The sequence below is a fragment of the Microcaecilia unicolor genome, chromosome 2 (assembly GCF_901765095.1).
Source record: "Microcaecilia unicolor chromosome 2, aMicUni1.1, whole genome shotgun sequence".
Taxonomy (NCBI): Eukaryota; Metazoa; Chordata; class Amphibia; order Gymnophiona; family Siphonopidae; genus Microcaecilia; species Microcaecilia unicolor.
In genome coordinates, this window is record NC_044032.1 from 203,949,389 (window position 1) to 203,975,120 (window position 25,732).

A 25,732-nucleotide genomic window follows, 5' to 3' on the forward strand; every position below is an offset into this window, starting at 1 on the left:
AACCACCTCTCCAGAAGAGCAGGCAGAATGCAGTCAGAGACCATCTCTGGTATCCCAAAAATTTGGAGGTTACCCCTGGATCATTTTTCCAATTCATCGAATTTGTTTGCCTACTCTCACTCCTGCTTCTGTGCTGCCACCCACTGCTGATTCTGGTGAAATGTGCTCAAAATTCTGTAGAGAAATGTACCAATAGAGGGAGCAGGAACCCCAGAGAGGAGAAGAAACACGCGTCCGCTCCCCTTCATTTTTTTGAAAAAAGGTGGAGGCCCTGTTTGGGAGCTCAGGTCTTTATTATAAGGCCGCAAGCCACGTAAAAATAAAGAAAACCTAGAAGTGCTGATAAAACTACAAAAATAAAGGGAACAAGAGATATAAAAGAGAAAATTGTTCCCAAGCTACTCATGTGGAAAAAGGGGCAGGACGGCCAGGAAAAATCAGCAAGAGAAAAAACATGCAACAGAGGCATGTTCTCTCTGCTCCGTGGATGAAGAGAAACTGTGGAATCTGTAAAGGTCAGGTAGACAGGAGGATATGTGTGAATGCATGGTAAGCCTGCCAAAAGCTTTCAGATGATGAAGGAACATTGGGCAGAGTCCATACTGAGGTTCTGTAGATAACATCACCCAAATGTGAGGATATACTGTGCTGCTTGTCCTCAGAGAAATCACTGTCCACACACTAAAACCAAGCCAACTGTAATATAAAAGCTTGGTTCAAAAATGGGCACATTCCACTAACAGGATTCTATCATGAAATCAAAAATGCATTGTCCTTTGTGTTTTCAATAGTTAATAGAAAGATGAAAGCAGAAAACAGCACTTACACATGAAGTAAGCACATTGTTTTATTTTTTTTTTCTGAAGTCCCTAAATCACTGTGTAACTACATAAAATACTTCAAAGTATATTGTGACTAACATTAACATATAGAAAGCAGCTTTCAAGTGTCTACAAGATGTTGCTACATAATCCAAACAATGGATATTAGCTTACATTTTCACTTAATTCAGTGCTTTCAAAACACATTCAGTAGAATCCATATATACACAAAGCTCTTTTAAACAATATTTATAAACTTTAAATCTAATACCATAAACCGTCACACATGCCATCCAAAAAGGAAAATACTAAATCAGTAGCAAGAGTCCCGTGGATATGTTAAAGTTCACCCCTTGAGTTTGAAATCCTCTCCCTCATAAAAAAAAAGTGCAATCAGTTTATACAAGAAAAAATTAACAGCCATTCCATGTCCTAAAGATGTGAACACTCATCTTTCCCCACCTTAAAGATAATATCTCTTTGTTGTAGCTAGGCCAAATCCATCAGAGGAATGCCAATTAAGGTAAGTGATTCACTTTAAGATAAAGCAGGAAAATCCTCTGGGTCATCAGGGTTTGGGGCAATGATCTGCACCTACAATAGGTTAAAAAAAAAAAAGTGAAAATTGTGTGCAAAATAATATATTGCAATATTATTGAAGAGTTAAGCCACACCACTGGCCTTTGCTCTCCAATGGAAAAGTTTAATCAACTGGTCTTTACTACAGCTTTAACCCATATGGGAACGCTGGGCACTAATGGGTTAACCTGGGACCACTTTGTACCCAAAAACTACAATATAACACACAAAACCTTTCCAATAAAAGCCTGAGAACCAACAAATATCAATGACACTATCAGGCTCATGCTCAAAAGAAATGGATGTCCAAAAGTGACATAAATCAACACTTGGATGTCCATCTCTCAGAGACGTCCAAATCGGTATAATCGAAACCCGATTTTGGACGTCTCTAACTGAAGTCCGTCCTAATTTCAAGGGGGCGTATCGGAGGCGTGGTGAAGGCAGGACATGGGCATTCCTAAGACTTGGACGTCTTTGACCGATAATGGAATAAAGCAGAGACGTCCATGAGTAAAACTTGGACGTTTTCACCCGGACCTCTTTTTATTACAAATAAGGCACAAAAAAGTGCCTGGAATTACCAGATGACCTCCCCTTACTCCCCCAGTGGTCACTAACCCCCTCCCACCCTCAAAAAACATTATTAAAAATATTACTTGCCAGCCTCATGTCTATGACAGTGCATAGTTGGTGCAGTGCACTTCAGACAAGTGGACCCAGGCCCATACCCCCCCCTACCTGTTACATTTGTGGAGGAAACAGCGAGCCCTCCAAAACCCACCACAAACCCTCTGTACTGACATCTAGGTGCCCCCCTTCACCCGTAAGGGCTATGGTAGTGGTGTACATTTGGGGGTAATGGGTTTTTTGGGGGGGCTCAGAACACAAGGTAAGGGAGCTATGTACCTTGGAGCATTTTATGAAGTCCACTGCAGTGCCCCCTAGGGTGCCCGACTGCTGTCCTGGCATGTCAGGGGGACAAGTGCTCTACAAATGCTGGCTCCTCCCATGTCCAAATGGCTTGCATTTGGACATTTTTGACTTGGACGTCTTTGGTTTCGAAAATCGCTGAAAGTCAAAGACATCCAGATCTAAGGACGTCCAAATCCAAGGACGTTCTTGGTATTTTCGAAACGAAAGATGGACATCCATCTTTTTTCGAAAATGACCTTTTCCACGCCTCCAAATTTGGACGTTTTACAAAGACGTCCAAATCCCAACTTAGACGTTTCTTTCGAATATGCCTCTCCAAGTCTCCAGCAGTCTTCCCATTTATCAAACCTCTCCACCTTGTTCCCAGCAGTCTCTCCCTCTCTTTCAATGTCTCTACCTAACTTAGCTTCATCTCCCTCTCACTTAAACCTCACCCCAAGCTTTTAAATATTTCTGAAATTTCCCATAACATTGGATCTGACGAAGATCCAAAGTTAGAGCGTGCAGACCTTGTATTTCAAAAGTTCTTTTGCAGGTAGTTTGTAGTTTAACATTATTTGGTACTTCAAGGAAACGTGTTGAGATGACCTGAGCTAATAGGCTTATAGGTCTTTTATAGTTCCCACAAATATAAAGGGCCCCCCCAACCATAAAGCGCAAAAAAAACAAAACACAGTACCTTAAAGTGAATGCGCTGTTCAATTAGCAGCCAACAAAATTAAGCTAACAGTGTTGTAATTTAATTCCAGCACTTATATCCTGCTTAACCTTCAAGTTCAAAGCAAGTGACAACAATTAAAAATATAACAAATGCACATTATTTAAAAACAGTAATAAAATACTAACAAAGAAGACAAAAAAAAAACACAAACAGGCCATTTAGATATTCAGATCAGATAGTTTTGGAATATCCAAGTCTTTACACCTCACTGAAACACCATATAGTTAGAGATTTCCCTAATATTGAATGGTAAACCATTGCATAGTGTAAGGGCTTTTCCAAATAAAGTCCTGTTTCTTGTACTCACTGACAGCAATGGTCAGACAGTAATGCCAATAATAGTTTCCTTCAAGATCTTAAAGAATGTGGTGTCTGATATATTGATACCAAATTTGTCAGGTAGCTAGGACAGATGCCACATAAGATCTTAAAAACAAATGTTAACACTAAATTCAATCCTCACATTCACAGATAACCAATGTGATTCACGTCACGGTGTAGCATAATCCCAGAAGTTTTCTTATTCATTAATCATTGTGCTGTACTGTTCTGCACTAACTGCAATCTTTTTAACTAGTATCCTGGTAAGCCACAATATAACACATAACATTAGTCAATTCTGGAATTTACATGTAGGAGCATTTTCAATATGACGTTTGACTTTGGACGTTTTGCAAAACATGTTCAAAATCTAAATAGAAAAGAAGGTAATTTTGAAAAAAGAAAACTCTCTTTTTTTTTTTTTTTTGGAAAATACTGTTTTGAACAAGGTTTTGGTCCATTTTCACACACACACAAAAAAATTCAAGTGCAAATTCTTAAATTCAGTCTTTTCAACTAGACTGACGTTTACACAAAATGATGACACAAGAATTCTCTGATGGGTGAACCACAAATTGGTGCTCATTTCAAAGCACATAGACTTACAAGTTACATAGGTTATTGTGTAACTTTGTAAGTCTACGTGCTTTGAAAATGAGCTTACTACTACTACTTGACATTTCTATAGCACTACTAGGTTTACGCAGCGCTGTACAGTTTAACAAAAAGGACAGTCCCTGCTCAAAAGAGCTTACAATCTAAAGGACAAAATGACAAGTTGGGGCAGTCTAGATTTCTTGTGACTTTTGTAAATTCAGCAATAATAATGAAGGCATCTGTGACGAGAACTTTGTGATATGGGAGGGGCTGAAAAAGATTCTGGGAAATCACCATCACTGTAGAGAGTGGTGTAGTTGTGGAGTAAAAGTAGCTGAGTAACTAATATGGGCTGAGAGTAAGTGGAGCCAAGCCAATGGTGTTGCATAGACTATTGAAACCATGTGACCACGTAGGCAGAGCATATGATCAGATATCTTGGTGGATCTAGAAACCTGAGATGCATTATGATGTTTGCTATTGGTTGATGGAGGAAGGCTCGACTGAGTAGTGTCCAGGAAAGCCCTGATGAACTGTTAGGTCTGAACTGGTTGAAGATGTGATTTGGGTAGTTTATTACAAAACCGAGGAGATCTAGAAGCCATATGGCGGACTGAATTGAGGTCTGTGCCGACTCCCAGAAAGTTGCCTTTATTAACCAGTCATCAAGGTAAGGGAAGACGCTTATGCCCCCACTTGTGAAGCATTGTGGCTACTACTATGACACATTTCATGAAGACTTAAGGGGCCAATGCCAAGCCAAATAGCAAGACACTATACTGATAAAGTGAAGATACTTACCTGTAGCAGGAATTCTCCAAGCACATCAAGCTTCTTATTCTCACAAGTGGGTTGATGTGGATCCAACGTCGTCTGGTTCAGCAATACTGCCAGAGGAAAAATCCAGAGCTTTGAGGAATGCGAGCAGCACTTCAGCACAAATGGGCGAGTGCCTTCCCGCTCGCCGCGCGAACATGCCACCTCACTTTCATACAAAAGCGAAAATCTAAACAATCATATATGAAAAGGACAACTCCAAGGGAAGGTGGGCGGGAATGTGAGAATAAGAAACCTGCTGTCCTTGGAGAATACCTGCTACAGGTAAGTATCTTCGCTTTCTCTGAGGACAAGCAGGCTTATTATTCTCACAAGTGGGGAATCCCTAGCATCCAAGTCCACCCAAAATAAACATTGGTCAATTGGGCCTCGCAACGGCGAGGACTTAACGCAGAATAATCTGAAACTATACACAAACTAGATGAGAGTGCAGCCTGGAAAATAATAAAACAGGCCTAGGAGGGTGGAGGATTCTAGACCCCAAACAGATTCTGCAACACTGACTGCACAAACCGACTATCGCGTCGGGTATCCTGCTCAAGGCAGTAGTGAGATGTGAATGTATGGACTGAAGACCACGTCGCAGCCTTACAAATCTCTTCAATGGAGGCTGACTTCAAGTGGGCTACCGACGCAGCCATGGCTCTGACGTTGTGAACCATGACATGACCCTCCAAAGCCAGCCCAGCCTGCGCGTAAGCGAAGGAAATGAAATCTACTAGAGAATATGTTTCCCGATGGCGACCCCCCTTCTGCTGGGATCAAAGGAAACAAACAAGTGGGCGAACTGTCTGAAGGGCTTTGTCCACTCCATGTAAAAGACCAACACTCTCTTGCAGTTCAATGTGTGCAAGCTGCCTTCACCAGGGTGGGCATGGGGTCGGGGAAAAAATGTTGGAACGACAATCAACTGGTTCAGATGGAACTCTGACATCACCCTTGGCAGGACTACTCTGATGTGATGAAACTTAGTGTAAGGTGCACCTGCTACTAAGGCCTGAAGCTCACTGACCCTATGAGCTGAACAGCCACCAAGAAAACGTCTTTAAGTACATAAATATTGCAAAACTGGGACAAACAAAAGGTCCATCAAGCCCAGCATCCTGTTTCCAACAGTGGCCAATCTAGGTCACAAATACCTGACAAGATCCAAAAAACGTTCTATACATTTTATGCTGCTAATCCCAGAAATAAGCAGTGGATGTTCCTCAAGTCATTTTAATAATGGTCTATGGACTTTTCCTTTAGGAAGAAAATCCAAACCTTTTTAAACCCCGCTAAGCTAACCGCCTTTACCACATTCTCTGGCAACGAATTCCAGAGTTTAATTACACGTTGAGTAGTTAAAACTTTTTCTCCAATTCGTTTTAAATTTACTATTTTGTAGCTTCATCGCATGCCCCCTAGTCATAGTATTTTTGGAAAGAGTAAACAAATGATTCACGTCTATCCATTCCACTCCACTCATTATTTTATAGACCTCTATCATATCTCCCCTTCAGCCACATTTTCTCCAAGCCGAAAAGCCCTAGCCACTTCAGCCTTACCTCATAGGGAAGTCGTACCACCCCCTTTACAATTTTCGTTGCTCTTCTCTGTACCTTTACTAGTTCCACTATATCTTTTTTTGAGTTGCGGGGACCAGAAATGAGCTGTCACACCATGGGGCATTATAACGTCCTCATTTTTGTTTTCCATTCTTCCCTAATAATACCTAACATTCTATTTGCTTTCTTAGCTGCCACCACACACTGGGCAGAGGGTTTCAACTATCATCAACGACGACACCTAGATCCCTTTCCTGGTCAGTGACTCCTAATGTGGAACCTTTGATTACATAGCTGTAATTCAGGTTCCTGTTTCCCACATGCATCATTTTGCACTTGCTCACATTAAACGTCATCTGCCATTTGGATGCCCAGTCTCTTAAGGTCCTTTTGTAATTTTTCACAATCCTCTTGCAATTTAACAACTTTGAATAACTTTGTGTTGTCAGCAAACTTAATTACGTGACTAGTTGCTGCCATTTCTAGATCATTTATAAATATGTTAAAAAGCAGCGATCCCAGCACATGCCCCTGATGAACCACACTATCTACCCTTCTTCACTGAGAATACTGACCATTTAACCTTACTCTCTGTTTTCTATCTTTTAACCAGTTTTTAATCCACAATAGGGCACTACTCTCCTATCCCATGACTCTCAATTTCCTCTGGAGTCTTTCATGAGATACTTTATCTGAATTTTCAACAGGCATTTGACAAACAATATTGATCACCTTTATCCACATGTTCACTCCTTCAAAGAAATGTAATAGATTGGTGAGGCAAGACTTCTCTTCATTATATTCATGTTGGTTTTGTCTCATTAATCCATGTTTTTGAATATGCTCTGTAATTTTGTTCTTTATAATAGTCTCTACCATTTTGTTCGGCACCGATGTCAGGCTCACAGGTCTTTAATTGAGATGTGGTGACCAGAATTGAACACAATATTCGAGGTGCGGTCGTACCATGGACCAATACAAAGGCATTATAACATCCTCATTTTTGTTTTCCATTCCTTTCCTAATAATATCTAACATTCTATTTGCTTTCTTAGCCACTGCAGCACACTGAGCAGAGGGTTTCAACATATCATCAACGACAACACCTAGATCATGGTCCTGGGCTCATCCTCCACTTCTACGGGGAATGGAATGGTCTCAGCCATTTCCCATACGAAAGACGTGAAAGAGAGGCTGTCAGGTGGAGACATTCTCCTCTCAGGTGGTGGGGAGGGCTCAGAAGGAATCCCATAAGACTTATCTGAGGAAAAGTACCAGGTATCTTCTTCTAACACCCAAAAGCACTCCTCCTCGGTGCCGGAAAGCAGTTCCCTAAGGGATGTCCAAGACTGGGCCCGCCTAGATGCCAAGGGACCATATCCTCAAGAGCAATGTCGAGAAACTGGCTCCCATTTCATCTCCACCGAAGCTTCCTCCACCGACATCGAGGGGGTGCAAGCTTGGGTGGCTGTCGACTCGGGTGCTGCAAGCAGGGCTACAGCGGAAGATATGGTAGGCGAAAGCATCCCCGATACCGACGCACATCACTGCATCAGGCCATCCAGCAGCTCAGGGAGCAAGGTCCGGATGTGCTCATTGAGGGCCAACATTGGGAAAGACTGTGGCATCGGATGAGGCGCAAGCTACAGAATTGCTGGGGCTGGTGCAGGAGCAGGATCTTGGCTGCTGGGAGATACTCGCGTCGGCACCTCCTGGATAGAGGGCGAGCGGTCCTCTCGGCATTGACGCTGTCAGGTGCTGAATCCCTCGGCGCCATGGAGCTCCCGTCACCATGCACCAATGGAAATCGGTGTTGGCGCTTCTTGGCCTTCGCATGATGCACATCACCCACACTACTCGTTGCCGACGAGGAAGATGTCGAATCCTGCTGTCGCCTCGGGGTTGGGTCCGACAATGGGCAGTCCCTGGGGGGGGGGGGGGGGGGCCTGCATAGCAGGAGGCCATGAAACGGTTGGAGACCCTCAATGCCTCACTGCTCCCAGGGGCTCGAAGCACCCATCCCTACCTGGGCTCCTGATGTCAGTGCGACACTCGACACTGATGCCGACGCCTCCGACCTCGATGCCAATGTTGAGGTACTGGACCAAGCTCCAAAAATCTTGGAGCGTTGAGCTTCTTGTGAAACCTGAGTCCTCTTTAAGAAGGCACAGTTGGCCAGGCTATGATCGGGCCCCAGGCACTGAAGACACCAAGAATGGGTGTCCTTCCCTGAGATGGTCCAGTTGCACCGAGTACAACGCTTGAAGCCATTGGGAGTCTTCATGGACATGGAAGGAAAAACCGCAGCGGCCAAATTAAAAGACGAGATGGTGCCTGAAAAAGGGGAAAAAGGAAAAACAGCCCGACTGGGCAGGCTTAAAAGCGGCACGCGTCGAAAAAGTTAACAAACACAGGCTAAAAGAAAACTAAAGAAATAAAGGAAAAAAAAAGTTTTTGTTTTTAAAAACAAAAGGAGGAAAAAGAGCGGGTAGCGAAAAAAGCCGCCAAAGGCATTGCAAATAGCACATAACACTCTGACTGGATGTGCGAGGAGCCACCATAGAAAGCAGCTGCTCCTCACATAGAAAAAGCGAAACTGAGCTGCTGGCGCGTTTCTGTTGCAGGCGGGAAGGCACTTGCGCATGCATACTGGAGCACTGCTCGCACTCCAAAAAGCTCTCATTTTTGTATGGCATATTGCCGAACCGAGCGATGTGGGTTCTTATGAGAACTGTAAGCCTGCTTGTCCTCTGAGAAAGATGGAATATAATACAATTAAATGGAAGTAAAATTAAACTTTCCTTTCATTGGGGCACATGGAATCCCATCTGCATCTGGGAGAGGTGGGAAAGAGGGACGGAACAGAAGATGGATGGGACTGGGAGGGGTGGTGAGCAGAAAGAAGGAGGAGATGGATGGGACTGGGGGGTAGGAGAGGGGAAGAAGCAGGATGTAAAACGAGGGATATGAGAAGGGCAAGAAAAGTAGATGATGTGGGGAAAGGTTGAGACATAATGTGAATGACATGGAAGACTGGAGAGAGGATAAGAGGCATTGAAAAGGGATTGGGGTACTAGTGAGAGGTATAGGAGAAAGGTATGAGTCTCTGAAGGGGATTGAGTTAGGGTGGAAAGAAGGTTAAAAAGATGGTGAAAAAGAGGCTATGGGGTATAGTGTAACAGAAGAGTGGTCTTGAAGGCAAGGAAAGAAAGACATGGATGGAGCTGGAACCGATAAGGTGATGAGATGCAGTGGAGGGCAGATGAGGGCAAAGAGGGTGAGTACAGAGCATGGGAATGGGGGACTAAAGAAGTGGGTGAAAAATGGGGGAGGAATTTAGGAACTGGGTAAGGGAAAGACAGAAGGGGGAACGGGAGTGCTGGAGAGAGAATGAGAGGGAGCTGATCAAAGCCAGTAGGAAGATGGATACCAAGGAATAAAGAGTGAGAGAAAAGTGGAGGGGAAAAAAAGAAAGATAGCACTGTACAGTTGCTTTGACTGGGATGGATTCTTCCTTTTGCAAGCTGCTGAGTTCTGGATTTGCTCCTTCATGGCAGTGCTTGAAGTCTTCTCACTCTGTGGCTGGACACTACTTGGGGGGACTTCCCTTTTCCCTCAGTTTTGGACTCAGAGGCGAAGTTAAGCTGTATCAAAATCTCTATCTTTCGCTGGACCCTCCCCCCCCCCCAAAGTTACCTTTTCACAGAGTAATTTTAGCCCTCATCAACATCACTAATTTCTTATCAACATCTGGTGGGGGTTGGAAAGAATAAAAATTCAGCGGAAGACCAAGTTGACAGCAACCTAGCAAAAAGCCTCATATGACAGAAAATGAACAAAATGAGTAAGAGCAAGTCTAGTATTTTGGGAACCTGCAAGCATGCTCAGCTTTGGTTAGAAATCTCTACAAGAGCCCTCCCATCCCAGCACAAGATCGACTCACAGCTTCAATTAATCATTACGTCTGCTTATCATCAAAGACATTACATGCTGCTAGTAAAACTGCTCATAAAAGGGTGCTGAATTGAGGCTGTAAGTCTATTCCCTACCATAGGTTTTCAATGTGAATGTGTGACAATGTCTGACAAAACAGATTTAAACAGCAAATAGCTGAAAATCAAATTTAAAACAGATAAAAACCTGAAACAGCTGAGCTGCTCTTGATGCAGGGAAATAGTATGTCTGATGTTCCCTATTCATTGTCATCCCTTGACCAGCAACTGAATACAATATTGGTGACGTGCGTATGCTTACCACCTCAGGTGTGCTATCAGTCCTGAATTCTTCTGACTTTCTGGCTCGTCCACGGCCACCTCGTGTACCACCCCTGCTTCCACGACCAGGACGGGCAAGACTGCCAAAGTTAATATTCAGCTGGGAAGTAATGTCGTTAGCAGATTTACGGAAATAGTGATGGTCATCCTCTTCTTCCTCTTTCAGTACCTACAGTGATAAAGTACAGAGTTATTGAATTCATTAAATTTCAGAACAGACTCCACTTGTTAAAAAAAAAAAAAAAAAAAAAGAGCTGCTTACTTGTTAACAGAAGCTCACTAAACATAGCATATTACCAACATCAACTGGTGACACCACTTGATAGAACACACATTTTTCCAGAGCCTTCTAGGGCGGACCCCTCTAGGCAAGTGCAGTTATGTCAACAACCACATATACCTTCTCTCAGTCCTTTAATTAATCTAATGAGCTCCCCTCCAGAAGAGGAGAAGAGCATCTGTGAATTGGTGAACCTGCTGTCTCCATTACAGGTAAACTATTGTTTTCTCTATCCACAAGCAGCTCATGAAGTCACATATATTGGTCTCGCAACCTAAGTGCTATCATTCAAAATGAAAAGGGGGAGGGAGGGAAAAAAAAGATCACTCTGCCAAGAGGGTTAACTAAATTCTTTGGTAACTTAAAACTATTCCCCTCCACCCACCCTCTCTTACAAAGGAACTCTAAACAGAAATGGCTTCTAGGGAGGCTGGTGCTAGATTCTAATCTTCAGAATCACATTGAAGAAAAGATTGTCCAAAATCATTGTTGCAGGAGAAGCCTCTATGTAAACATGATCTGAGTAAGTCCACATCAACAGCTCTGTACAGACACTCAATGAAGTTAAGTCAAATTTACCAAAACTGCCTTAGCTCAACATGCCTTAAAGACAAACCTGCTTGGGTGTAAAGACAAAATAAGAAACCTGCCATGCTATTAAATAAAGTTCTTTGGCCCAGCAATCTCAGAACTGCTGGGGCCAAAATAAATAAATAAAGCTGGGTGGATGCTAAGAACTGTAGTCCACCCGACAGACAGACAATACCATGTAGGGCCCATTCACTTTTGTTAGATTTGTGGAATGTGATGGGCCACTGAGGCCATGGCCCGACCAATATCATCAGCAACCAGAAAGAGGCAGGACTGGAAATTGGTCTGTTAGGCCCCTCCAAACAAAAATGTGCTCCACTACCCCTGGTTCATAAGACATCTAAGGTGAAATGAGATCACCTTAAGCAAACTCATTGTATGCACATGCATACAATGATTCTAATAGAATTTAGTGCAAGGTGAATAAATTACAAGGGCCTGAGGAGAATTCTTATTCTGCACATTTAAAAGATGGCAAGCAAAGTGACCTAGGTAAAATGCTTCAGCCAACAGGATGCCAGAGGTTCAAAGAGTAGTTTCTTTAACTGAATCAGAACACAGACTACCTTTCTTCTGAAATCACTTAGGCCTTCCATCAAGGGACACTGTTAATGGCTTGATGAGAGGCTTCAAATAAAGAAAGACTGCAAGAATTTTTCAACTACAATATGACAGACATCTGTTTCCTTTCTGCATGGTAGTGTACACAAAGGGAGCATGCAGTAAAGTCTACATCAGAACCATGTACACTTAGCGAATGGCTTCCTAACACAATCCTAATGCAAAATTTTAGTCTCCCCAATGCTATAAGCAAATAGCAAACAAATTACTGCTGTGTTGAAAAGCATGTACAATTCTGGAGACCATATCTTTCAAGAGATACAAACAGGATAGAGTCAGTCCAGAGAGCAGCTACTACAAGGATCCTCATCTCATATGGGGGACAGACAAAGATCTCAATATGTATTCTGTGGAAGAAAGGCAGGAGAGGGGAGATAGATATATTATAGAGATGTTTAAATACATCCTTGGCATAACGGCACAGGAAGCAAGTCTCTAATTGAAAGGATGCTCTGCAATGAGGGGGTACAGCATGAAGGTGAAAAGGGACAGACTCGGAAGTAACTTGATAAAATACTTCTTCATGGAAAGGGTGGTGAATTCATGGAACAGCTTCTAAGTGGACATGAAAATTAACTGAATTCAAGATAGCTTGGGACAGGACATAGGAATTCTAGGGGAGAGGAAGGGATGGATAGGTCATATTCTGCCTTCATTAACAGTGTACACTGATGCAATAATGTGAAGCAATTTGCTATACTGGAGTAACATAACTCCCTTCCTCAGTGTGTGAGATGGGATTGACTCGCACACTGATACAGTAAGGGGGGAAAAACAGCCTGATGGACTATCTTTATCCTCCTCCGACACCCCAAAATTGTCCCTGATGGACCTGAACCCTCCCTCTAACACCCAAAACAACTTCCTTGTGGCCTCACCAAAATTCCCCCCCCCCCCCCCCCATTTACCTTTAAGATGGGAGGCAGGAGCAATGCCTATTCACTCCTGCTTTCATGCTGCCACTTTGAAAAATGACAGCACCTGACCCCACAGAGTGCATCCTGGGGTCAGTCTGCCAAATCTGTTTACCATTCTGGAAGAGCAATAAGAGGCTGAGGGGTCTAGAAAGGGAGCAGTGGACCTCTTTGCAGAAAGTTGTATACCTCAGACTTCAAAAGATCTAGAGATACCAACAGGATTGCCTTACTGGTCTTTTTTGTATTTCCTCAAGAATGCTCTGAGCTTGTAGTTTAAGATATGACATGTTTATGGGTTCAAAAATCTGCATATTTCCTAGCCTGCGCTGAGAAACACTGGTAAGAAAAAAAGTATTATGCATTCTAAGGTGCTGACCTTGGAGGCTTTGTATATTTGATTCCCATGTAAATGTATTCTGGTTTATGACAGTCCATATGTTCTCTGAACAGTTAAAAATTTTACTAGGCTTTAAAAACAGAATCCCTTTATTCTAAGGGGACTTTGCTAAGCAGCTGATTTAATGGATTGGGGTATGGCACTCATCTCCATTCTTACATGGGTGCCCTGGTTCTTGGGGTTGCTCTGGTTTTGACTTCTTATAGAGGACTTTAGGGAGCACGTGTGGTACTGTGCTTTACCTTTGTTATTTGTGACAATAAAGTACAATTCAAGAAAGAAAAAAAATGCATAACTACGGTAATCTGAAATGCAATAAATACTGCTGAAAACCATAGGCTGTTTGCACTGATGAACAATTCCACTGCTCTTCTGATTTTTTTAGATTTTAAGCATAGCAAGCCGCAATCAGCTCCAAAACTCTCCAACTCAGCCTGAATACACATTCATGGAGTGGAGGAGTGACCTAGTGGTTAGGGTGGTGGACTTTGGTCCTCCTGGGGAACTGAGTTCAATTCCCACTTCAGGCACAGGCAGTTCCTTGTGACTCTGGGCAAGTCACTTAATCCTCCATTGCCCCATGTAAACCGCATTGAGCCTGCCATGAGTGGGAAAGCACGAGGTACAAATGTAACAAAAAAAACCAAAAACTTCAGTGTTACTACATTTGGAAGAACATGGCCTTGGTCAGAGGACAGCCACCAAAACAGTGAGTCTGAGCATCTCGGATCCACATGTGATCCTGTAGTTCAAGAGACTTGATTTTAATGAACTTCACAGCTTATTAGTCACATACTGGCTGCTGATACTACGAGGCCCAAATGCTTCAACATAGTTCAGGTCAATGTCTGCTGACTCCTCCTTGTATTCTTCACTATTGGTACCAAGCTAGAGATTTTGCAGAGAAGGCAGGTGGCCACAACTCAGGCCACATCTAAGGGAGCCCCTATAAATTCCAATTAAAGTGTAAGAATTATTTTGCTTTTAGGGCAACAACAAACCCTAGAAACTCCTGCCGGTGTTTTTGCACAGATTCCTTCCTTCCTGCCGGAATGAGCTCTTAATCAGCCAGTTGTCTAGATTGGGAGAGACATTCCTGGTTTGTGTGAATACCTCAAATGCCAGACTTTTCATAAATACCTGTTGAACTGACACCAGGACAAAAAGTCGCACATTCCTAGAATAAGTTCAAGATACTTTGATACCTGAAATAATCTATACAGATGTACCCTTCCTTTTGCTCAGTCGAGGTAATAAGGGATGCCTGTAAATGTTGTTCTATTTTTTAAACAGTTCTTAGATCTGAAAGTAGGACAGAATCCACCTGGTTTCTTTGGGAACAAAAATGCACAAAATTAGTGTATTCCTGGTGTGATAGTTGATGTGTTCGCTTTGGACGGTAATTTGGAAGATTTTTCCAAAAATGTACTCTGTAGCCTCTCTATGTTACCCAAAATGACCCAATTGTCAGAGGCAGCATAAAACATCATCCTCTTAACAGGGATCTCTCTGGAATTAACACTGCAGTACCAGCTAATGAACTTTGAACCCAGTCAAAAATTCATTCCTGATTTTGACTAGGTAGCTGTGTGACATTTACAGCTTATGTCCATACAGTAACATCTGAAGTCTGCTGCTGCCTGTGATGAATTTGAATCTTGGATGTGCTTTATGAAAAGAAAAATCTATTTCCAGGGCTCCTGACTGGTCTGGTGCAAAGGCTGGCCTGAAGTATGAAATGATCTGTAGGGACTTTAAAAACTTTCTTAGTTTAATGACCTGAAACCACCTTACATTAATATGTTTAAGCAGTTCAAAGTAAAAACACTGTACAGAATACAAATCAGTAAGAGGACATAGAAGGGAAAGAATAGAGTGGAGCAGAGCAGAGGAGGACAAGACAAAGCAGATTAAGGTAAACCTGTAGTCACCAGGTAGGATAGTGTAGGGTAGGTTAGCAGGACAATGATAGCTAGTGGAGTCAATTGTGTGCATCCCTCTGCTGGAAGGACTGGCTTACACAATTCAGCCATTATTTGAACAGAAAATAATCAGGATTCAAATGTACTGAATAGAATGGAATCTTCTAATCTTATGTCCAACGGAAGGGAGTTCCAGGAGTTGAGGCCAAGCCACTAAAAGCCATGCAACAAGTTATTACCAGCCTAGCTTTAGTTTAGGCAGAGATTTCAAGATTTTCCTGTACTGGCCTATGGGGATGAGATGCAATGTAGGTGATAAACAATTTGAAATCGAATGGAGTGCAGCTATAGTAGACCAGGTTGAATTAGCATTAGAAATTTAAAACTGGCCCAATGGATGGCAGCCAGCAAGTGAAATTCCTTATGACATGAATTTTCCACATCATTTTTGCAATGACAATGTTAACAAATCTATGTAAGCCACGTTGAGCCTGCAAATAGGTGGGGGAATGTGGGATACAAATGCAATAAAATAAATAAATAAATTTTTGCTGCTATGTACTAGATTAATTGTAGCATTTGATGACAGAGCCACTTGAACCCTGGTATAAGCATTGCAATAATCTAATTTGACTCAGGACTAAGAAGTGAAGAAGAAAACAGGGGTTTCACTGGATCCCAGTACCCGACAAACTGGTTGCTTAAATTTTAGCACATAAAAAAAAGGATTCTTTCACAGGGCTAGAGAGACTTGTAGATGCAGATATAGATTATCCAATAGAAAACCTGGAATTTTAATAGGATATTTGACATAAATAGGGGATATTATGCATTGAAGGGACAACTGAAATTGTTAGCAATAACTGTCTTGGAAAAAATTAATATTGGTTTAAGTTTGTGATTGAGGAAGCAATCAGCAATCCTTCTTACAATATCACTACTCAGAACCATAAAGGTCTGAGAGGCAAAAAGAGATGAATATCAGCACAGATAATGGCAGTAAATCCAAGTAAATGTATTAAGGTTGCAAAGAGTGCTAAATAAATGTTAAAGAATTGGAGCTAGAACAGAACACTGGGGGATGCCATCACTCCAAGATACTTGGAAGGAATGATTGTCAAGGAAGGAGTGGAACCAGCTGAGGGCCAAACCACTAATCCTGATTTCCTCATGCCTACAAAAAAGCAAAATATCTATAAAACTGAATACTGTTGGCACATCAAGTAAAATTAACAGTGCATTGCTTTAAAACAAGGGATCTCAACCCAATCCTCAAGACACACTTAGCAAGTCATGTTTTCAGGATACCCACAATGAATACACATGAGATAAATCTGCATAGCATGCAGGTAAGGCATGCAAATCTATCTCATGCATATTCATTGTGGGTATCCCGAAAACTTGACTGGTTAGGTATGTTCCGAGGACTGGGTTGAGAACCCCTACTTTAAGACATCAAGACTAAAACCGATTTGGTCTGATCATCCTAAACTTGAATTTACTTCAATAATATTAAAAAGAAAATAGCAACTCCTTAAGCTAAAGTCACTCATTCATAAGTTCAGAAGAAGAAAATTTGATAAGGTTAAAGTCTTACAATCCATAAACCTGGATTGTTTACAGCAGGATACTGAAAACCCAGATACTGTAGCTCAGTTAAGTATCAGGTTCTCATGGATGCAACTGATCAGACTGCTCCATTAAAATGAAAAATATCAAACTGGAAAGACTTGCAATGATATTCTCAAAGCATCCAAAAAGGAATGAGAGAGAACATATATGGAGGGCTTCTAGCACCCTAGAAAAGAATTGGTAGTGGAAATCCAGATATAAAGCTTATGAACAAGAAATAGAGTTGACACAAAAGAAAAAAAATCTTATTAAGCAAAAGTGATAACCAAGAGTAAGAACAATACTAGAACTGCTTTGTCCATCCAATAAGTTACTAAACACTACTGACTTAAAAAAAATCACTTCAGATGCTTCTTAGTTTGCTGGTAAAATATGGAAAAATCAACATTGCTACTGGAAATTTAGAATTAGAAAGCGATATATCTACATCTAAGGGTACGCAGCAAGAACAACCGTGGGAAGACTTTAGAGAAGTTACATTAAATGAAATTCACCAACTAGCTCTACTTTGAAAAAAGTCATTTACTCTAATAGTCTTGCACAAGCAACACCGGTACCCATCAAAAAGCCAGATTTGGGAGCTTAGCTATGTTGTAATTGAAGGGCTTATTTCCCAAACCCACTCCATATTAGTTGTATTGGATTTAGAGGGTTATGGAAATAAGCCCTTCAGTTTTGTTTTTTTTAATCAGAATTGGTGGAAGTTGCAGTCCTCATCTAATTTTTGGATACATTTGACCTTTTAATGTCTATCTGACAGGTTTTAGTACAGAATGTACTGATATTTCTCAAGGAATAAAAATGACTTTAGATAAAAATGAGTTATTTTTAACTTCTTAAATTTGACGACAGCATTTGACCTTGTCAACCAGTCAGTTATCAGCAAGATTACAGTCTGTGAGAGTACAGGGTAATATCTTCAACTAGTTTATAACATTTTAGAGGGGCATTCCCTTATGGTTAAAGTTGGATAGAGGCCATCCAAAATTTGGTTTCAGCATTGAAACAGAGCCAAAATCCAGGTTTAGGTTTAGGCCGAAAATGCCATCGCCTGAAACAAACTCCCTCCCCCCCCTCCCCAAATCTTCCAGGCAAGCTCCCACCACAGTCCCTCTGCCCTCCCAAACACCCAAAGGCCCTCCCCTAAGCCTACTTTTAAATGGACTGGTGATCTAGAGGCACTCCTCTTCCCTACAGGTCTAGCCTTTAAATCTCTTTGTGGTCTCTTTGCCTCTTCCGGGCAAAAACAATCCCCAGTTGCTCTTAACCCTGCCAATTCCTCAGCCTAAATGGCTGCTGAGACTGCCATGGGAGGTCCCGGTGGATTTGGAATTGGAACCAGCATAAAGCAGGAGGAAGCAAGAGCAACTGGGGATTGCTCTTGCCCAGAACAGGCCACTAGACCACCAGGAGATTTAAAAGGTAGGTCCAAGAGGCCTGAGGAGGGGGGCACTACTAGACCACCAGGGCATTTAAAAGTGGGCCTTTGGGTGGTGGTGGCTGGCCTGGGAAGAAATGCTCTCTGCCAAGGGGGGGAGAGATGAAGGCTGGGTTTGTTTTCGGCTGAAACAAAGTCAAATTTTAGCCCCTGTACTGGTTTTGGTTGGCCTTTAGAAGCAGTAAAACCAGCTTTAATTGCTGGGTGACAAAGTGGAGCTCCTTATATCCCAATCCTTTTTATGTATTTGTGATCTTATTGGGAAGTGATTAAGAAATTTAGGCTTGGTTAATTTATCTTATGCTGAAAATTTCCAGATTTATGTTTCAGATGATTCTAGTTTTAAGTCTTGTATTATTATTAACATTTTTCTCGACATCAGCTTTTGGATGACTAATCTTTTAAAAATAAATGCAGGCAAGACAAATTCTTTGAGTTGGCAACATTAAAAAGAAACCCCTGGAGGACGCCCCTAAAACAGCCCAATTGAGTTTAGCACCTTAAAAAAAATGTATGCAGTTTAGAATTCTATATTAATTCCAGTCTGACAATATTTTATTTATTTATTTAGTTGCATTTGTATCCCACATTTTCCCACCTATTTGCGGGCTCAGTGTGGCTTACAATACATTGTAAATGATGGAAATACAGTTTCTTACATTACAGTACGATTATGGGTTACATTGTGAGCAGATAAAGGAAGACAAGATCAGATCAGTCACCCCTGGGGCGTGGAAACCAAAGGATGTGGCGTGGGGGATCCACCACTCCGACCGAACAACAGCAAGCGAGCGATGGGGTAGACAGTCCCCATCCGCGGGCAGACACTGAACGGGAGAGCACGGGGACGTGGAGCACGTGGGGCAGTATCTTGAGGCATTGTTATGATGTATATGGGATTTATATGTTTTGCTCCTTGCGGTATGTTTTGTCAAAGAGATGGGTTTTCAATCGTTTGCGGAAGTCTGTCAACTCGTAGACCGCTCTCAGGCCGCGTGGTAGTGCGTTCCAGAGTTGCGTGCTCTTGTAGGAGAAGGTTGAAGCATGTAGTCCTTTATACTTTATGCCTTTGCACTTAGGGAAGTGGAGGTTGAGGAAAGTTCTGGATGATTTTTTGGCGTTTCTGGGTGGCAGGTCTACCAAGTCGGACATGTATGCTGGGGCTTCACCGTGAATGATTTTATGCACTAATGTGCAGATTTTAAAGGTGACACGTTCCTTGAGTGGGAGCCAGTGTAGTTTCTTGCGTAATGGTGCTGCACTTTCGTATTTTGGTTTTCCGAAGAGGAGTCTGGCCGCTGTATTCTGAGCTGTCTGAAGTTTTCTCATTATTTGTTCTTTGCAGCCTGCGTATAATGAGTTGCAGTAATCCAGATGTCTTAATACGAGTGATTGTACCAGGTTGCGGAAGACAAATCTTGGAAAGAATGGTTTTATTCTTTTCAGCTTCCACATGGAGAAGAACATCTTTTTTGTTGTTGTGTTCGCGTGAGTTTCAAGTGTAAGGTGGCGGTCGATTGTTACTCCGAGGATTGTTAAATTTTCTGAAATTGGCAAGTTTAGTTTAGGTGTGTTGATAGTAGTAAATTTTGTTGTATTGTATTGGGAGGTTAGTATGAGGCATTGAGTTTTTTCTGCGTTCAATTTCAGTCGGAATGCATCTGCCCAGGTGTTCATGATGTGTAGACTTTGGTTGATTTTGTTAGAGATTTCGCTGATGTTTTGTTTAAAAGGAATAGATATCGTTACATCATCGGCATATATGTAAGGGTTAAGGTTGTGGTTTGATAGAAGTTTTGCTAGTGGGGTCATCAGTAGGTTGATTAAGTTATATTTTTATAAATATTTTCAAGCTTGCATTTCCTTAAATTAAACCATACTTATCACAAGCCAACTTGACAGAGCGAGCAGTGGTTCAATTTCATCTTTAGTAAATTACTGCAATGCAATCCATCTGAGTTTACCTCAAAAGATATTGACAAATTTTAAATTAGTTCAGAAAAGGACAATAAAAACTGATTAGGTTTAGTATTTTATTTAACACATCTGATTATTGTACATTGTTCAAGATATTGCTCCAAAATATCTTGGCAAGTTTATTTTATAGCAATATTTCCACAATAGTTTTAAGATCACAATCATATTTGCTCGACAATTCCCTCTGTAAAGGAAATTTGGTCACTATTCAGAACTGCATGTTAACAGGTTTTTCTACTGGTTATTTGGCAGTCTCTTCCAATGACTTTGAAGTCAGACTCTACCTACCCACTGTTTAGGAAGAAATTAAAACCATAGTTTTGTGAGCAATTCTTGTTGTAATACTAACTGTGGAATATCTTATGTTTTGTTAGTACAATGTTTAGGTGGTATTAAGTTTGCAACTGATTTTGTATGTATGTACTTTTATTTTAACTACTGTAAATACTTGTAAATGAATATGTTACCCTTATTTTAAAAGATTTTATCTGATGTAAACTACCTTCAACTTGGGTCTAATCTTAGATTTGTAAAACTGTGGATGAATGTAGATTTCCTTCCAGGAACTGAAGATTAACCCTAAGGTTAGGCTTGCTGTTACCACTGCATAAAGGAATGGTAGCAGGATAAATGAGAATTGCTTGATCAGTTTTGAAAAGTATTTTTCAAAGAACTCAAAATTGCACATACTACTACTACTAATTCTATAGTGCTACTAGGCGTACGCAGCGCTGTACACTTGACATGAAGAGACAGTCCCTGCTCGACAGAGCTTACAATCTAATTAGGACAGACAAACAGGACAAATAAGAGATAAGAGAACTACTAAGGTGGGGATGATAAAATAAAGGTACTGAACAAGTGAGTAAGGGTTAGGAGTTAAAAGCAGCATCAAAAAGGTGGGCTTTTAGCCTAGATTTGAAGATGGCCAGAGATGGGGCTTGACGGACCGGCTCAGGAAGTTTATTCCAGGCATATGGTGCAGCAAGATAAAAGGAACGGAATCTGGAGTTAGCGGTGGAGGAGAAGGGTGCAGATAAGAGAGATTTACCCAGTGAACGGAGTTCCCGGGGAGGAGTGTAGGGAGAGATGAGAGTGGAGAGATACTGAGGAGCTGCAGAGTGAATGCACTTATAAGTCAATAAAAAGAGTTTGAACTGTATGCGGAAACAGATAGGGAATGTCAAACCAACACAAAGAAGGTCCAAGTCTCCCGCAAAACACTCATGAAACAAAAAAAAGAGCAGAAGAAAAACCAAAACAGACCAGAAAAAACATACAGAGTAAGAGCACCAATGGAGTTTATTAAGACCCTACACGGTCTGTGTTTCGGCCAACCGGCCTTCTTCAGGGGTCTAAAATCAAACAAAACATTTCAGATCAGCATATATAAACACTTAAACATATGTGAATACACATAAAAATACAGATGAAATAAAATAAAAGCAAACAATTTAATTACAAAACAAGGTTAAAAACATCCAAGAACACACTCATATTTAAAAAGGAATACCAAAATTAAATTAAAAATTAAAAAATAATGCCAAAACGTATAACGTTTGGAGTATTAAAAATCAGAAATATTAATACTAAAAATAACCCAACAATATAACTATATAGTTAAATTTGAAATTAAATAGTGCTATATCAAACAACCAGATACTCATAAAGTGGATTCCTGTCAGCGAGATGAATGCCCCTGCATAAGTTTGTTTAAACTGGGTTGTTCCTGATGAAGCCCAGAAGCGGGTGAAATGATAAGGGCCCCGTTGAACACAATTAAACAGTTGGAATGAGGGGTGATTAAGCCAGCTGAGAAAAGCTAAGTTATTTTATGCTATAGCTGTGCTTTTGGAAATATTTGATTCTCAGGGATAATGTTTGAACTATGAGAAAGTTTTCATTGTAAGCATGTGAGATTAATTTCCTTACCCAATGAAAGAGATCAGACCACGGACACCAAAATCTTATATAGATAACGGGTCTTGTTGGTCAGACCTTGGTTAATATTCATGCTTTCAAGTATTGTATGCCTTTTTATGACCTTTTGGGATTGAATTTGGCTGTTGTTCAGTTGTTTTGTATTAGTTTACCTATCTTTGATCAACAGCTCATACTGTTACTTATTTGTTAGCTCTTTCCTAGCTGCCACATCTAGAAGATAATACTTAGAAAATGTATGAAATGTGGACTATGTGGCGGCCCTACATATTTCATCTACAGTATGGGCTTCCGCGAAGGAAGAAGATAGTGCCCTTGTAGAATGAACTTTAAGATGGAAGGGAGTTCATTTCTCAACCAACAAATAGGCTGAAGAGATAGTGCCCTTTAATCAATTAGTTATAGTTGCTTTAGAAGCGCACAACCCCTTTTTAGGTTCCATGATAAGAATAAAAAGATGAACTGAGCACATAAAATCATTAGTGAACTCTAAATAGCATAAAAGAACTCTTAACATGAAGGAGAAGCAAGGAGGAAAATTCTTACCCACAATTCTCTTCAGAAAAGGTGTAAACAGAGTTTGTTTAATATGAAAAGCAGAAACTACCTTAGGTAAAAAGGAAGGGATCATATGACTAGAAATCCCAGCTTCAGTAAAACACAGAAAGGGGTCTCTACAAGGTAAGGCATGAAGCTCTGAGATCCTTCCGGCCAAAAAAAAACCTAGCTACACAGTTTTCAAAGCAAGGTTCTTAAGATTAGCTTTGCGTAGGGCAAAGGTTTTCAACCCAGTCCTCAGAGCACACCCAGTCAATCAGGTTTTTCAGGATATTCTCATTGAATTCAATAAGGATATCTTAAAACCCCCAGCTGGGTTGAAAACCTCTTGCGTAGGGGTACAAAAAGTTGTTGTTGGGTTTTTTTTTAAAAGGGCCCAAAGAACAAGATTACTGTTGCATTCAGGACAGATGTTTATTTTTTTTATATATATATTTTTTACATTTGTACCCCACTTACATGGGGCAATTGAGGGTTAAGTGACTTGCCCAGAGTCACAAGGAGCTGCCTCTGCCTGAAGTGGGAATCGAACTCAGTTCCTCAGTTCCCCAGGACCAAAATCCACCACCCTAACCACTAGGTCACTCCTCCACTCCTTAGATGGAGGCCTAAGGTGACTGACACCCCTCAAACAACACACATCTGAATGTGTTGCCAAAGAAGACTGCTGGATACAAAAAAAAAAACCAAAAAACAAAAACAAGCCAGAACTGCTACCTGAACTTTAAGGGAATTTTAAGAAAGACGTTTCTTAAGCCCTGAATGGAAGGGGGGGGGGGAGTATATATAGTAACAGTAGATGACGGCAAGACCTGCACGGTCCATCCAGTCTGCCTAACAAGATAAACTCAGATGTTCTACTTTATATGTATACCTGACCTTGATTTGTCCTTGAAATTTTCAGGGCACAGACCCTAGAAGTCTGCCCAGCACTAGCTTGCTTCCCAATTACCAGGTGTTGCCACCCAATCTCCGTTAAGCTCCTGAGGATCCATTCCTTCCGAACAGGATTCCTTTGTGTTTATCCAACGCATTTTTGAATTCCATTACTGTTTTCATCTCCACCACCTCCTGCGGGAGGGCATTCCAATTATCCACCACTCTCTCCGTGAAAAAATACTTCCTAACATTTTTTTTAGTCTGCCCCCCCAACCCCATTTTATGTCCTCTAGTTCTACCGCCTTCCCATCTCCGTAAAAGGTTTGTTTGCAGATTAATACCTTTCAAATATCTGAACATCTGTATCATATCACCCCTGTTTCTCCTTTCCTCCAGGGTATACATGTTCAGGTCAGCAAGTCTCTCCTCGTATGTCCTGTAACGCAAATCCCATACCATTTTTGTAGTTTTTCTTTGCACTGCTTCAAGAAAAGGGGACTGGAACTTGATATACCGCCTTTCTGTGTTTTTTTGCAACTCCTGGGGCAATGGAGAATTAAGCAACTTGCCCAGAGTCACAAGGAGGTGCAATGGGAATCCCCTCCTCCTCAGGCATGTGCAACCAGTTCACTGCTTGCAGTGCTGCAGCAGCTGGAGCATATGCATCAGCAAAACACTGCCGTGGAAAAAGACTCAAAGGCCCAACTAGTTGCTACTGTGATTCCAGCATAGGAACAGCTGTTGGTGTGGAGGAATCTGTGCAACCGGGATTATCTTGCCCTGCAGTCTTGGCAGCACTGAAAGAGAAATACATTTGGAAAACCATGAAACTGCTGATATCTCCATTCCTGAAACTCTTGTGAGTAAACTGGCACTGATTACCTTAGATATGATTTGGGTGGCTATCTTTAATCTAAAGAAAATAATCATCCCTGTTGTTCAAACTTTAGATGTACAAACTGCAGACTTGGAACAAAGACTTGGGCAATGTGAAACGGACCAAGTGGATGTTAAATCTGGAATTTATAAGGTCTCTGCTTCAGAACAGTCTCTTGCCCAAGTTCAGAATGTTCAAGCAACTTTTGTAAAAGATCTGCGTGGAATATAGGCAAAATTAGAAAAGTTAGATATCAATCACAAAGTATAAATCTGAAATTTGTCAACTTTAGAGATAAAAAATATCTCCTAAAGACATTATCATACAATATTTCTTGTAAATATTACAACTGAGGAAAGATTAGGTGCCAATGTTTTCAAATGCAAATTATCTCCTCTTAAAGAAACCAGGAGTACAGTTGGACTCGGGGGATATTACAACTGATTCTTTAGAGACTTCTCCAGAACTTACTCATAAGGGAGTAATAAACTGCTACTTGAATGTTATCTTTGAAGAGCAGATTTGATAAAAATTGGGTGCTTAACACTTAAATCTAGGGATATGTTGTTTAGGGGAATAAAAATGTTTGTTTCCCCTAACCTTTGCCACAGGGGCGTAGCCAGACACCCAATTTTGGGTGGGCCTGGGCCCAAGATGGGTGGGCAGAACTCTGCCTTGTCCCACAAGTGATTTGGTCGCTTACTCTCTCTCGCCAGCAAGCCATATGATCTCTCAAACATCCCCCCTCCTCTGCATACCTTTTAAATAGCAGATTTTCACCGGTGGCGAGAAGCAGCTAATACACACTGCTCATGTTGACCCCACATCCTTCCCTCTGATGCAACTTCTTGTTTCTGTATAGGCAGAAATACATCAGAGGGAAGGCTGTGGGGCTGCTGCAGGTGAAGATCTCCTATTTACAAGGTATGCAGGAGAGACAATTGTTGGGAGTTTGACTGGTGGGGCTTGGGGATCCCTGCCAGCCACATCATAGGTGTGCTGCTACCGGGTGGGCCTGAGCCCAAAGTGGGTGGGCTCAGGCCCACCCCTGGCTACGCAATTTCTTTTC

At 41.4% G+C, this 25,732-nt stretch overlaps 1 protein-coding gene across 1 annotated transcript in view; it reads right to left on the minus strand.

Moving 5' to 3' along the window:
• Nucleotides 1-834: 834 nt before the first annotated feature.
• The window catches only part of HABP4 (hyaluronan binding protein 4), a 105,696-nt gene continuing 80,798 nt past the window's right edge, over nucleotides 835-25,732 (minus strand). Inside the window, exons 7-8 of the mRNA XM_030193639.1 lie at nucleotides 10,614-10,802; nucleotides 835-1,415 (exon numbers count right to left, since the gene is read on the minus strand). Of these exons, the coding sequence (XP_030049499.1) occupies nucleotides 1,359-1,415; nucleotides 10,614-10,802 (246 nt within the window). The 3' untranslated portion in view covers nucleotides 835-1,358. The remainder of the gene's footprint in view (nucleotides 1,416-10,613; nucleotides 10,803-25,732) is intronic.